The following is a 12,929-nucleotide window of genomic DNA, read 5'->3' as shown; positions in this document are numbered from 1 at the left end:
TTTAAAAAGAGTAAAATATGAGCAAATCTTAAAGTAGTTAGACTAAAATACTAAAGAGACTTGAAACTCATTTTTTCTTTCATGAATCAGATAGAGCATAGAATAAAAAAACGTTCTATATTACTTCTAAGATAGAATTTGCTTCATTTTCTTGGTATCCTTCTTTGGAAAGAAGGTGGTAGGCTGGCGCAGGAGAGACCAACTCCATCCCTCAAGGACCACTAACAGGCCAGATTTTCATGATCTCTTAACTAGAGCACAGATGAAATAATCAGCTGATCAGTAACCATGGTTACTTACATGCTCTAATGCATCAGCTGATTATTTCACCTGTGCTATAGTTCAGATATTATGGAAACCTGTCCTGTTAGGGGTATTTGAGGACTGGAGTTGAGAAACAATAGTCTAAAACACTATATGGCAGCACCATTGCAACTATGCTTTTAACAATATTATTCCGTATGCAAAGACTGCTGCCACCTACTGGTAAAAAATTAACAACTGCAGCCATAAAGTGCTCCAGATGTGCACACTCCTAAGCCTAACTACCTCCTTTTCAACAAAAGGATAACAAGACTATGAATAACATTTTATAAATTAGAAAATGTTTTTTTTAATTGTACATTGTATATGAATCATTAAAAAAAAGTCTTTGTTATTTTAAAATAGGGCAGTGGCCTAAATTCAATAACAATCCAAAGAATTCACCAGGAGGAGCAATCTCTTCCATTCCCTTGTTATCCTATGGAGCTAACAATGTTGTCCATTAGTGAATCTACTCTATAGAATGGGGGAGACTGTCTCACTGCAGTTAGTTTTATTCTCAGTATTTAGGTTTTATTCAAATTTCTTATTTAAAAAAATGGAAAAAGGTTAACAATATTCTTATGGTGAATACAAATGTAATTGCACAGTAAATATGTCCCAAGCTACATGATTTGTTTCCACCTCAGCTGAACATTCTGTATGCTGACGTACATGAAACATAACATTGATATTAGTGTCATCTGTTGTTTATAAGCTGGTGGAGGTGTGTCCCTCTCCACCAATAGATCTGTGGCATTTTTCATAACTGATATTTGGATAACAGTTGTTCACAAACTTGGACTTCCTGTTTGTAGCAGGTTCAATTTAAACTAGATTTTAACATGTGCTTTTTCTCCAACATTGGTGTGTCCGGTCCACGGCGTCATCCTTACTTGTGGGAATATCTCTTCCCCAACAGGAAATGGCAAAGAGTCCCAGCAAAGCTGTCCATATAGTCCCTCCTAGGCTCCGCCCACCCCAGTCATTCTCTTTGCCGTTGCACAGGCAACATCTCCACGGAGATGGTTAAGAGTATGTGGTGTTTTAGTTGTAGTTTTTTATTCTACTATCAAGAGTTTGTTATTTTAAAATAGTGCTGGTATGTACTATTTACTCTGAAACAGAAAAAGATGAAGAGTTCTGTTTGTGAGAGGAAGATGATTTTAGCAGACAGTAACTAAAATCGTTTGCTGTTTCCACATAGGACTGTTGAGATGAAGTAACTTCAGTTGGGGGAAACAGTTAGCAGACTTTTCTGCTTAAGGTATGACTAGCCATATTTCTAACAAGACTGTGTAATGCTGGAAGGCTGTCATTTCCCCTCATGGGGACCGGTAAGCCATTTTCTTAGTCTCAAACAGAATAAAGGGCTTAATATGGGCTATAAAACTGGTAGACACTTTTATGGGTAAAATCGATTACTTTATTTGGGCATTTTATACATGTTTATGCTTGTAATTCACACTTATAAGCTTGGGGAACGTTTTTTAACGTCAGGCACTGTGTTAGATATCTTTCCTGTCAGGAAGGGCCTTCCCAGTTGTAGGCTGAGCCTCATTTTCGCGCCATTACTGCGCAGTTACTTTTGAGTACAAGACATGCAGATGCATGTGTGAGGATCTGAAAGTAGTTGGAAAACTTCCTAGAAGGCTTCTTTTGGTATCGTATTCCCCCCTGGGTTTGGTAAAGTCGCAGCAAAGGCTGTAGCTGGGACTGTAGAGGGGTTAAAACTGTAACCGGCTCCGGTTTCTTTATTTTAAGGGTTAAAACTCTGAAAATTGGTGAAAATTTGGTAATTTTTGAACAATTCCTTCATACTTTTTCACATATTCAGTAATAAAGTGTGCACTGTTTAAAATTTAAAGAGACAGTAACGTTTTGTTTTAAAACGGTTTTTGTACTTTATTGACAAGTTTAAGCCTGTTTAACATGTCTGTACCTTCAGATAAGCTATGTTCTATATGTATGAAAGCCAATGTGTCTCCCCCTTCAAAATTGTGTGATAATTGTGCCATAGCGTCCAAACAAAGTAAGGACAGTACTGCCACAGATAGTAAAATTGCCCAAGATGATTCATCAGATGAAGGGAGTAGACATAGTTCTACATCATCTCCTTCTGTGTCTATACCAGTTTTGCCCACGCAGGAGGCCCCTAGTACTTCTAGCGCGCCAATGCTTATTACTATGCAACAATTGACGGCTGTAATGGATAACTCCATAGCAAATATTTTATACAAAATGCCTGCATATCAGAGAAAGCGCGATTGCTCTGTTTTAAACACTGAAGAGCAGGAGGGCGCTGATGATAATTGCTCTGTCATACCCTCACACCAATCTGAAGGGGCCATGAGGGAGGTTTTGTCAGATGGGGAAATTTCAGATTCAAAAAGGTAGAATTTCTCAACAGGCTGAACCTGATGTTGTGACATTTAAATTTAAATTAGAGCATCTCCGCGCACTGCTTAAGGAGGTGTTATCTACTCTGGATGATTGTGACAACCTGGTCATTCCAGAAAAATTATGCAAGATGGTTCCGGTGCACCCCGACGCTTTCCCTATACCCAAGCGGGTGGCGGACATAGTGAATAAGGAGTGGGAGAAGCCCGGCATACCTTTTGTCCCCCCTCCTATATTTAAGAAATTATTTCCTATGGCCGACCCCAGAAAGGACTTATGGCAGACAGTTCCTAAGGTCGAGGGGGCAGTTTCTACTCTAAACAAGCGCACTACTATCCCTATCGAGGATAATTGTGCTTTCAAAGATCCTATGGATAAAAAATTGGAGGGTTTGCTTAAAAAGATTTTTGTACAGCAAGGTTACCTCCTGCAACCCATTTCGTGCATTGTTCCTGTCACTACGGCAGCGTGGTTCTGATTCGAGGAACTAGAAAAGTCGCTCTGTAGAGAGACTCCGTATGAGGAGGTTATGGACAGAGTTCACGCACTCAAGTTGGCTAATTCTTTTATTTTAGATGCCGCTTTGCAATTAGCTAGATTAGCGGCGAAAAATTCAGGGTTTGCAATTGTGGCGCGCAGAGCGCTTTGGCTAAAGTCTTGGTCAGCGGATGTATCTTCCAAGACAAAATTGCTTAATATCCCCTTCAAGGGTAAAACTCTCTTTGGGCCAGAATTGAAGGAGATTATTTCTGACATCACTGGGGGAAAGGGCCACGCCCTCCCACAAGATAGGCCTTTCAAAGCCAAGAATAAGTCTAATTTTCGTTCCTTTCGCAATTTCAGGAACAGACCGGCCTCTAACTCTGCATCCTCTAAACAAGAGGGTAATGCTTCACAAACCAAACCAGCCTGGAAACCGATGCAAGGCTGGAACAAGGGTAAGCAGGCCAAGAAGCCTGCTGCTGCTAACAAAACAGCATGAAGGATTAGCCCCCGATCCGGGACCGGATCTAGTAGGGGGCAGACTCTCTCTCTTTGCTCAGGCTTGGGCAAGAGATGTTCAGGATCCCTGGACGCTAGAAATAGTTTCTCAGGGTTATCTTCTGGAATTCAAGGAACTACCCCCAAGGGGAAGGTTCCACATGTCTCACTTATCCTCAAACCAAATAAAGAGACAGGCATTCTTACATTGTGTAGAAGACCTGTTAAGGATGGGAGTGATACACCCAGTTCCAATGGCGGAACAAGGAATGGGATTTTACTCAAATCTGTTCGTAGTTCCCAAAAAAGAGGGAACATTCAGACCAATTCTGGATTTAAAGATCCTAAACAAATTTCTCAGAGTACCATCGTTCAAAATGGAAACCATTCGAACGATTCTACCTACAATCCAGGAAGGTCAATTTATGACTACCGTGGCTCTAAAGGAGGCGTAGCTACATATTCCTATCCACAAAGAACATCATCAGTTCCTAAGGTTCGCCTTTCTGGACAAACATTACCAGTTTGTGGCCCTCCCATTCGGGTTAGCCACTGCTCCAAGGATTTTCACAAAGGTACTCGGGTCCCTTCTAGCGGTTCTAAGACCAAGGGGCATTGCAGTAGTACCATACTTGGACGACATTCTAATTCAAGCGTCGTCTCTTTCAAAGGCAAAGGCTCACACAGACATCGTTCTGGCCTTTCTCAGATCTCACGGATGGAAGGTGAACATAGAAAAAAGTTCCCTGTCTCCGTCGACAAGAGTCCCTTTCTTGGGAACAATAATAGATTCTTTAGAAATGAGGATTTTCCTGACGGAAGTCAGAAAGTCAAAACTTCTAAACGCTTGTCAAGTTCTTCATTCTATTCCTCGTCCTTCCGTAGCTCAGTGCATGGAAGTAGTAGGGTTGATGGTTGCAGCAATGGACATAGTTCCTTTTGCGCGAATTCATCTAAGACCATTACAACTGTGCATGCTGAAACAGTGGAATGGGGACTATACAGACTTGTCTCCAGTGATTCAAGTAGATCAGAAGACCAGAGACTCACTCCGTTGGTGGCTAACCCTGGACCACTTATCCCAGGGAATGAGCTTCCGCAGACCAGAGTGGGTCATCGTCACGACCGACGCCAGTCTAGTGGGCTGGGGCGCGGTCTGGGAATCCCTGAAAGCTCAGGGACTATGGTCTCGGGAAGAGTCTCTTCTCCCGATAAACATTCTGGAACTGAGAGCGATATTCAATGCTCTCAGGGCTTGGCCTCAACTAGCAAAGGCCAGATTCATAAGATTCCAATCAGACAACATGACGACTGTTGCTTATATCAATCATCAGGGGGGAACAAGGAGTTCCCTGGCGATGAAAGAAGTGACCAAAATAATACAATGGGCGGAGGATCACTCCTGCCACCTATCTGCGATCCACATCCCAGGTGTGGAAAACTGGGAGGCGGATTATCTGAGTCGTCAGACATTCCATCCGGGGGAGTGGGAACTCCACCCGGAGATCTTTGCCCAGTTGACTTAATTATGGGGCATTCCAGACATGGATCTGATGGCGTCTCGTCAGAACTTCAAGGTTTCTTGCTACGGGTCCAGATCCAGGGATCCCAAGGCGACTCTAGTGGATGCACTAGTAGCGCCTTGGACCTTCAACCTAGCCTATGTGTTTCCACCGTTTCCTCTCATCCCCAGGCTGGTAGCCAGGATCAAGCAGGAGAGGGCTTCGGTGATCTTGATAGCTCCTGCGTGGCCACGCAGGACTTGGTATGCAGACCTGGTGAATATGTCATCGGTTCCACCATGGAAGCTACCTTTGAGACAGGAGCTTCTTGTACAGGGTCCATTCGAACATCCAAATCTGGTCTCCCTCCAGCTGACGGCTTGGAAATTGAACGCTTGATTCTATCAAAGCGTGGGTTTTCAGATTCTGTGATAGATACTCTAGTTCAAGCCAGAAAACCGGTAACTAGAAAAATTTACCATAAAATATGGAAAAGATATATCTGCTGGTGTGAATCCAAGGGATTCTTATGGAATAAGATCAAAATTCCTAAGATCCTTTCCTTTCTACAAGAAGGTTTGGATAAAGGATTATCAGCGAGTTCTCTAAAGGGACAGATTTCTGCTTTATCTGTCTTATTACACAAACGACTGGCAGCGGTGCCAGATGTTCAAGCATTTGTTCAGGCTCTGGTTAGGATCAAGCCTGTTTACAGACCTTTGACTCCTCCCTGGAGTTTAAATCTAGTTCTTTCAGTTCTTCAAGGGGTTCCGTTTGAACCTCTACATTCCATAGATATTAAGTTGTTATCTTGGAAAGTTTTGTTTTTGGTTGCTATTTCTTCTGCTAGAAGAGTTTCTGAGTTATCTGCTCTGCAGTGTTCTCCGCCCTATCTGGTGTTCCATGCAGATAAGGTGGTTTTCCGTACTAAGCCTGGTTTTCTTCCAAAGGTTGTTTCTAACAAAAATATTAACCAGGAGATAGTTGTACCTTCTTTGTGTCCGAATCCAGTTTCAAAGAAGGAACGTTTGTTACACAATTTAGATGTAGTCCGTGCTCTAAAATTCTATTTAGAAGCTACAAAAGAGTTCAGACAAACACCTTCTCTGTTTGTCGTCTATTCTGGTAAAAGGAGAGGTCAAAAAGCGACTTCTACCTCTCTTTCCTTTTGGCTTAAAAGCATCATCCGATTGGCTTACGAGACTGCCGGAAGACAGCCTCCTGAAAGAATCACAGCTCACTCCACTAGGGCTGTGGCTTCCACATGGGCCTTCAAGAACGAGGCTTCTGTTGATCAGATATGTAAGGCAGCGACTTGGTCTTCACTGCACACTTTTGCCAAATTTTACAAATTTGATACTTTTGCTTCTTCGGAGGCTATTTTTGGGAGAAAGGTTTTGCAAGCTGTGGTGCCTTCCGTTTAGGTAACCTGATTTGCTCCCTCCCTTCATCCGTGTCCTAAAGCTTTGGTATTGGTTCCCACAAGTAAGGATGACGCCGTGAACCGGACACACCAATGTTGGAGAAAACAGAATTTATGCTTACCTGATAAATTACTTTCTCCAACGGTGTGTCCGGTCCACGGCCCGCCCTGGTTTTTTAATCAGGTTTGATGAATTATTTTCTCTAACTACAGTCACCACGGCACCCTATAGTTTCTCCTGTTTTTTCCTCCTGTCCGTCGGTCGAATGACTGGGGTGGGCGGAGCCTAGGAGGGACTATATGGACAGCTTTGCTGGGACTCTTTGCCATTTCCTGTTGGGGAAGAGATATTCCCACAAGTAAGGATGACGCCGTGGACCGGACACACCGTTGGAGAAAGTAATTTATCAGGTAAGCATAAATTCTGTTTTTCATGTAAATGCAAAGGGGCATATTTATCAAGCTCCGTATGGAGCTTGATGCCCCGTGTTTCTGGCGAGCCTGCAGGCTCGCCAGAAACAGCAGTTATGAAGCAGCGGTCACAAAGACTGCTGCTCCATAACCTGTCCGCCTGCTCTGAGCAGGCGGACAGACATCGCTGCAATTCAACCCGATCGAGTACGATCGGGTTGATTGACACCCCCCTGCTGGCAGCCTATTGGCCCACGAGTTTGCAGGGGGCTGCGTTGCACCAGCAGCTCTTGTGAGCTGCTGGTGCAATGCTGAATACGGCGAGCATATTGCTCGGCGTATTCAGCGAGGTCTGTCGGACCTGATCCGCACTGTCGGATCTGGTTCGACATACCTTGATAAATTGGGGCCAATCTGTTTAAAAAGACAGTAGACATTTAAATGTGTTGGCTATTTATACATAGTGTGTGATTTACAGAATTACTATATGGCCAAAAGTATGGGGACACTCCTACTAATTATTGAGTTCAGGTGTTTCAGCCACACCCATTGCTAACAGGTGCATAAAATCCAAAACATAGCCATGAAACCTCCATAGATATGCACTGGCACTACAATGTGTCTCAATGACTTTAAACATGGCACTGTTATAGGATGCCACCTTTGAACAAGTCTGTTTCTGAAATTTCTGCCCTACGACATCTGCCCCGGTAAAATGTAAGTGCTATTATGAAATGTGAAATGGAAGCATCTATGATTTCTATTGAGTGAGCAGCTGTATATAAGTTTCACATCAACATGCGCAATGGCAAGACTGGAGCAGTGGAAACGTGCTCTCCTGAGTGATGAATCACGCATAGCTTTCTGGCAGTTTGACTGAAGAATGTAGGTGTGGGGGATATCAGAAGAACACTACCTACAGGAATGCATAGTGCCTACTGTAAAGTTTGGTGGAGGAGGGAGGAAGATCTGGGGCTGCTTTTCAGGGTGTGGGCTATGCCCCTTATCTTCAGTAAAGGGTCATGTTAATGCTATAGGATAGAAAAACATTTAAGACAATTGAGTGCTTCCAACTTTGTGGCAAATGCCCTTTCCTATTCCAGTAGGATATAGAGGAACTTAAGAAGTCTGCACAGAGCCCTGACTTCAACCCATTTGAACATCTTTGGGATGAATTGGAATGCTGATTGCAAGCTAGACCTTCTCATCCAACATCAGTGCCTGACCTCACAGATGCCCATTTGGCTAAATGGGCACAAATTACCACAGACACTCTACTATCTTGCAAAAAGCTTTCCCAGAAGAGTTGCAGCTCATAAAGGTGTTCATATTTGGTCATATAGTGTAGCTGCCATCTGAAAAAATATACCTTTTAAATCCCTACTGGTAAGGCTCCACTGGCTGCCCCTCCAAGCTGTGGCAGTTTTTTCTACAGTGAGCACATTCTTTGACTCCATGGACCCCATGTATTATAAGCATGCGTACGGGCAGCATATCCGTTTGTCCGCTGGCCCATATGCAACATTAATGCCCGCGCCTTCACTTGCGTAAGAGAAGGGACAGTCAAACCCTGAAAGCGAGCAAGCTCCGTGTGATTTCTCTTCACAACCTCAGAGGTGGTGAAGAGTGTAAGACGCAGCGGTCTAATGACCGCTGCTTCTTACATTGCGGGAAGCAGGCTCGCATGTGCAAACCAGCAAGGTCTCCAGAGCAGCTTACTCTGCTTCGTACATGGAGCCCCATATCTGCACAACTTCCCAAAGCAGACAGGACACACATGCCCACTTGTATCCCTCAACCCAGCACACTAAACAGTGGTTCACGCTGGGTGCCAGATTGAGGGATGCACATGCGCAAGAGCGTTCTATCTGCTTTAGGAAGTCATGTAGACAGGCAGTGAAGGAATCCATAAACTATAAAAATCTAATGGTTTAATCAGGTGCCAACAGCAAACAGGTAATCCATATGCCATGCATTAATACCACCTGGGTATGTGACCACCTTCTTTGAAAGAGTAGGCTCTTCCATTTTAAAAGAGATTTGATCCATTGTAGTGCTTATTTTGGGGTGCTATCTATGGTCCCTTTTAAAGTCCAGCACACTGTAAATGGCACATTTAGACAGATGGCTTATCCCTTGTTTCATGTGAGGGGTATTATGTGTGTTATGTATGCTAACTTTAGGTGTCTTTTGGAACCACTGCCCACCATACATTAAATACATTAGGTAGGCCACTGTCTTTTGCTTGGTTATAAATGCAGATATTTTAAATCAATACATTTCTAGCAGCATTTTTTAGGAGAACATTATTTTGGGAGTTGTCTAAAATCAGCCAAAGAAAAGGAGAGTTATTCTAAATTATGCATACTTCATAATTATGTCATATAGCAAGTAATGTGTAATATCAATGCTGATGAGTGAACGTCTCCAGGAGTATGGTGGTTATGTTTGGAATTCCCTAGCTTTTGAACATATGAATAGAAACAAAAAACTCTGACATTATATTATTTTGCTTATGAATTTCCTTTTTTTTTTTTAAAAGAGATACATTTATTAAATAATAAAAACAAAACTCAATCCCTTGTCCACAGGTCATGTTAAAAGAAAATGCTATAACAATATGGTTAGTGGTACCTGTAAAGTATTTTAGCTCAAAGTGCCAGGTTTCCTGGTTTCAAATTTGAGGCCACTCAAATCCATTAGAAAACCTGTTTTTTTTTACATTTTCTATTTTATTTAACATCTTTCTACCTTTACTTTTCATATATAAGAATCTGCTATTGCTCTTGTGTATGTCATGCAAAACCTTCATACTCCTGTTTTTTGTGTTTCTATGTAATTACAATTAATTAGAAGTGTGGCTAATTAATGAATCCACCCAGATTTTATGTGCATTATAATTGAAACAAGAGACTTGCATTGGGTAAGCAAGAAAACATACAAAATAATGCATTTTTTTCTCATGTTTTTTTGCAGTGGTTATGGTAAATCCCAAAAAAATGTTAAAAAAAAACCCATGGCAAAAGTGCCCTCTGAAAGACAAGATTTACCTTGAATTTGAAAACAATGTTAAAACCTATGCAAAGCATTTCATATGGCTCTTTAATTATGAGACTGCCAAATCGATAAACATATATTTTGCCAAACTGAGCACTGTAATTTAAAGTCAACATTTGAAAATGAAAAAAATATGCTTTATAAGGTAGCACAGCAAAGGTACATGTGCATGAAAACAGGTAAATTATTAATAATTTTTATGGGATATTTTTTAACTGTGCTTTCAAAGTATCCCACAAATTCTGCTTGGTTTTAAACAAATGGTTACAAAAGTGCTCACTAGACCACTAAAACCTCATAGAACATATGGGCTCACATAAAAACAAGATTGTATCTCAACTATAAATATCTCAGATATGTTAATCATGAACTGTATTGAAAATTATAATCTGAACCACCTTCATGCCTATAATGAAGCAATAAGTATAATTTATTTTATGGTTGGAATGCCATACATTTATAATATATGCACAGATGGACAGAAAGGTAGATAGACAGCTAGATAAGTAGATAGTAGATATAGACAGATATAATTTGCTATTTTAAAGAAATGAGCCATACATGTATTATAGTTTAGTAATATTTTTAATCTCCATTTGCTAAAATGTGCTTTAATTTTAAAGACCAGTTTAGAAATACACTACACTGCACGTGAATGGCCAAATATTTCTAAAATGGTCTCATGTTACTGTTTTATAAAATAAAATATTAGTTTGAAAGTAATAACCTTAACTCCAAGTTCTTTTTCTCCTCTGTCGAAGTCACAGTGCTGGCGATTTCTATGAAATGGAAGAGCATCTGAGCAGATTTTCCCACCAGATACCGAAGCACCTCTTGGAAAATGCAGTCCACAAGATTTACAAAGCGACTAAACCTATCTAGTAAATTTCGCCAGTTGGATAACACTGTATATTTTGGTTTAATGTCACTGTCAGGCAGGAAAAGATCAGCTATACCCTCCAATTCTGCCACCTAATAAAAACAAACAAAAAAAAACAACATTTATAAAAAATACGGAGCCCCAGATGTGTCACACAAGATTTTTTGTATAAATCGTGCGCACATTTTGCTAAATCGTATGCACATTTTGCTAATTCGTGCGCACCTTTTTGCAAAATCGCGCGCACATTTTGCTAAATCGTGAGCACATTTTGCTAAATAGTTAGCACAAGTACATTTTGCTAAATTGTGAGCACATATTCCTAAATCGTGCGCACATTTTGCTAAATATTGCGCATATTTTGCTAAATCGTGAGCACATTTTGCTAAATCGTGAACACATTTTGCTAAATCGTGCGCACATTTTGCTAAATCGTGCGCACATTTTGCTAAATATTGCGCACATTTTGCTAAATATTGCGCACATTTTGCTAAATCGTGAACACATTTTGCTAAATCGTGAGCACATTTTGCTAAATCGTGAGCACGATTTATAATTATGCTATTACACTTTAAGCATGAATCCTCTCTTATAGATCAGCCTGCTCACCTGCTACACTTTCAGTTTTAGTTTGGTCAGTGTGTCAGACTGGAGACTCAGTACAGACAGACTGGTAAGTAACTGCACTTTAGCTTCAATCACATGGATTTCTAAAAGCCCAATGTTAGCATTATGTTATGTGACAAACAGTACATTTAGCATAAAGCATATTTATCCTTTCTCAATACAATGCAATTATATTCAAATGATTGGAGGTGAAATAGGTGTACATAAATTATATTATATTTTAAGTATATATTGAAGAGAAATTGGTAATTATTCAGGTTAAAAACAGGTTTCTCAAAACAAAATAGTTGTGCTCCCTGTAAAAAATGATGAATTGTACAATTTCAAATACATATTTTTCTGTCATTTCTCTATAAAATATTGTCACATTTTTCTCTCTTTTTTAAGCAGGGTAATGTTGGCAATTCATTTTTTATTAATACTATGAAAACATCTAATTTGATTCCACTACCTAAAGAAAAAAATGGCAGTGAGAACTGTACACATTTTAATAATGCTCTGTGCACAATAGAATCATGGAAGCCTGTGTTATTGTACACACAATGCTGTACATTGCAAGGCATAACCAAAATATAGGGATTAGATCCCAAAGCACTATAGCTGCAAAATGTGTTGTTTACATTGAGATATATGTCTGAGTACAGTGTAAAGTTTAAAGGGACAGTCTACTTCAAATGTTTTATTGTGTAAAAAGATAGATATCACCTTTACTACCCATTCCCCAGCATTGCACAACCAACATTGTTATATTAATATACTTTATAAGACCTAAAATCCATAGCATTTTATAAGTTTTTTTACAGCAAGATAAAAGCTAGTTAATATGTACCATATAGATAACACTGAGCTGACTCTCGTTGAATTGTGAGTGATCACTGATTGGCTAAATTCAAGTATGCACACACCTCTGAGATAAGGGTGATTGGCGCAAAGCCTTAGATTCAAGTTAATCACACATTATTTAGCATTGTATTGTGAAAGGATAAATATTCTTTATGCTAAATGTACTGTTTGTCACATAACATAATGCTAACATGGGATTTTTAGAAATCCATGTGACTGAAGCTGAGGTGCACAGTTACAAGTTTGTTCTGAAACTCACTGACACATAGGGCTCGGTTTATCAATCAAGGGGCGGACAGGGGCGTACATATTCACCCCTGTCCGCCCAGCTCTCCTCTGGTGGGCAGCAATCTGCTGCCAGAATTTAACATTGAACACGAGCACTATTTTGCGCTCGCCTGCAATCCCGCTACCTACCCACACACAGCCAATCACGCACGGGCAGGAGCTGTCAATCTCCCTGGTTGGACAAGGAGAAGAGGCTAGGGAAGCAGCAGTCTCA

General features: G+C 40.7%; 1 protein-coding gene across 1 annotated transcript in view; it reads right to left on the bottom strand.

Moving 5' to 3' along the window:
• DNAH14 (dynein axonemal heavy chain 14) overlaps positions 1 to 12,929 on the bottom strand; it is a 746,387-nt gene that overhangs the window by 660,223 nt on the left and 73,235 nt on the right. Inside the window, 1 exon segment of the mRNA XM_053712788.1 lies at positions 10,805 to 11,049. Within this exon segment, the coding sequence (XP_053568763.1) occupies positions 10,805 to 11,049 (245 nt within the window).

This window comes from Bombina bombina, chromosome 4 (assembly GCF_027579735.1).
Source record: "Bombina bombina isolate aBomBom1 chromosome 4, aBomBom1.pri, whole genome shotgun sequence".
NCBI lineage: Eukaryota > Metazoa > Chordata > Amphibia > Anura > Bombinatoridae > Bombina > Bombina bombina.
The sequence above is the reverse complement of the archived record's forward strand: the minus strand, read 5'-3'. Positions and strand labels throughout refer to the sequence as shown.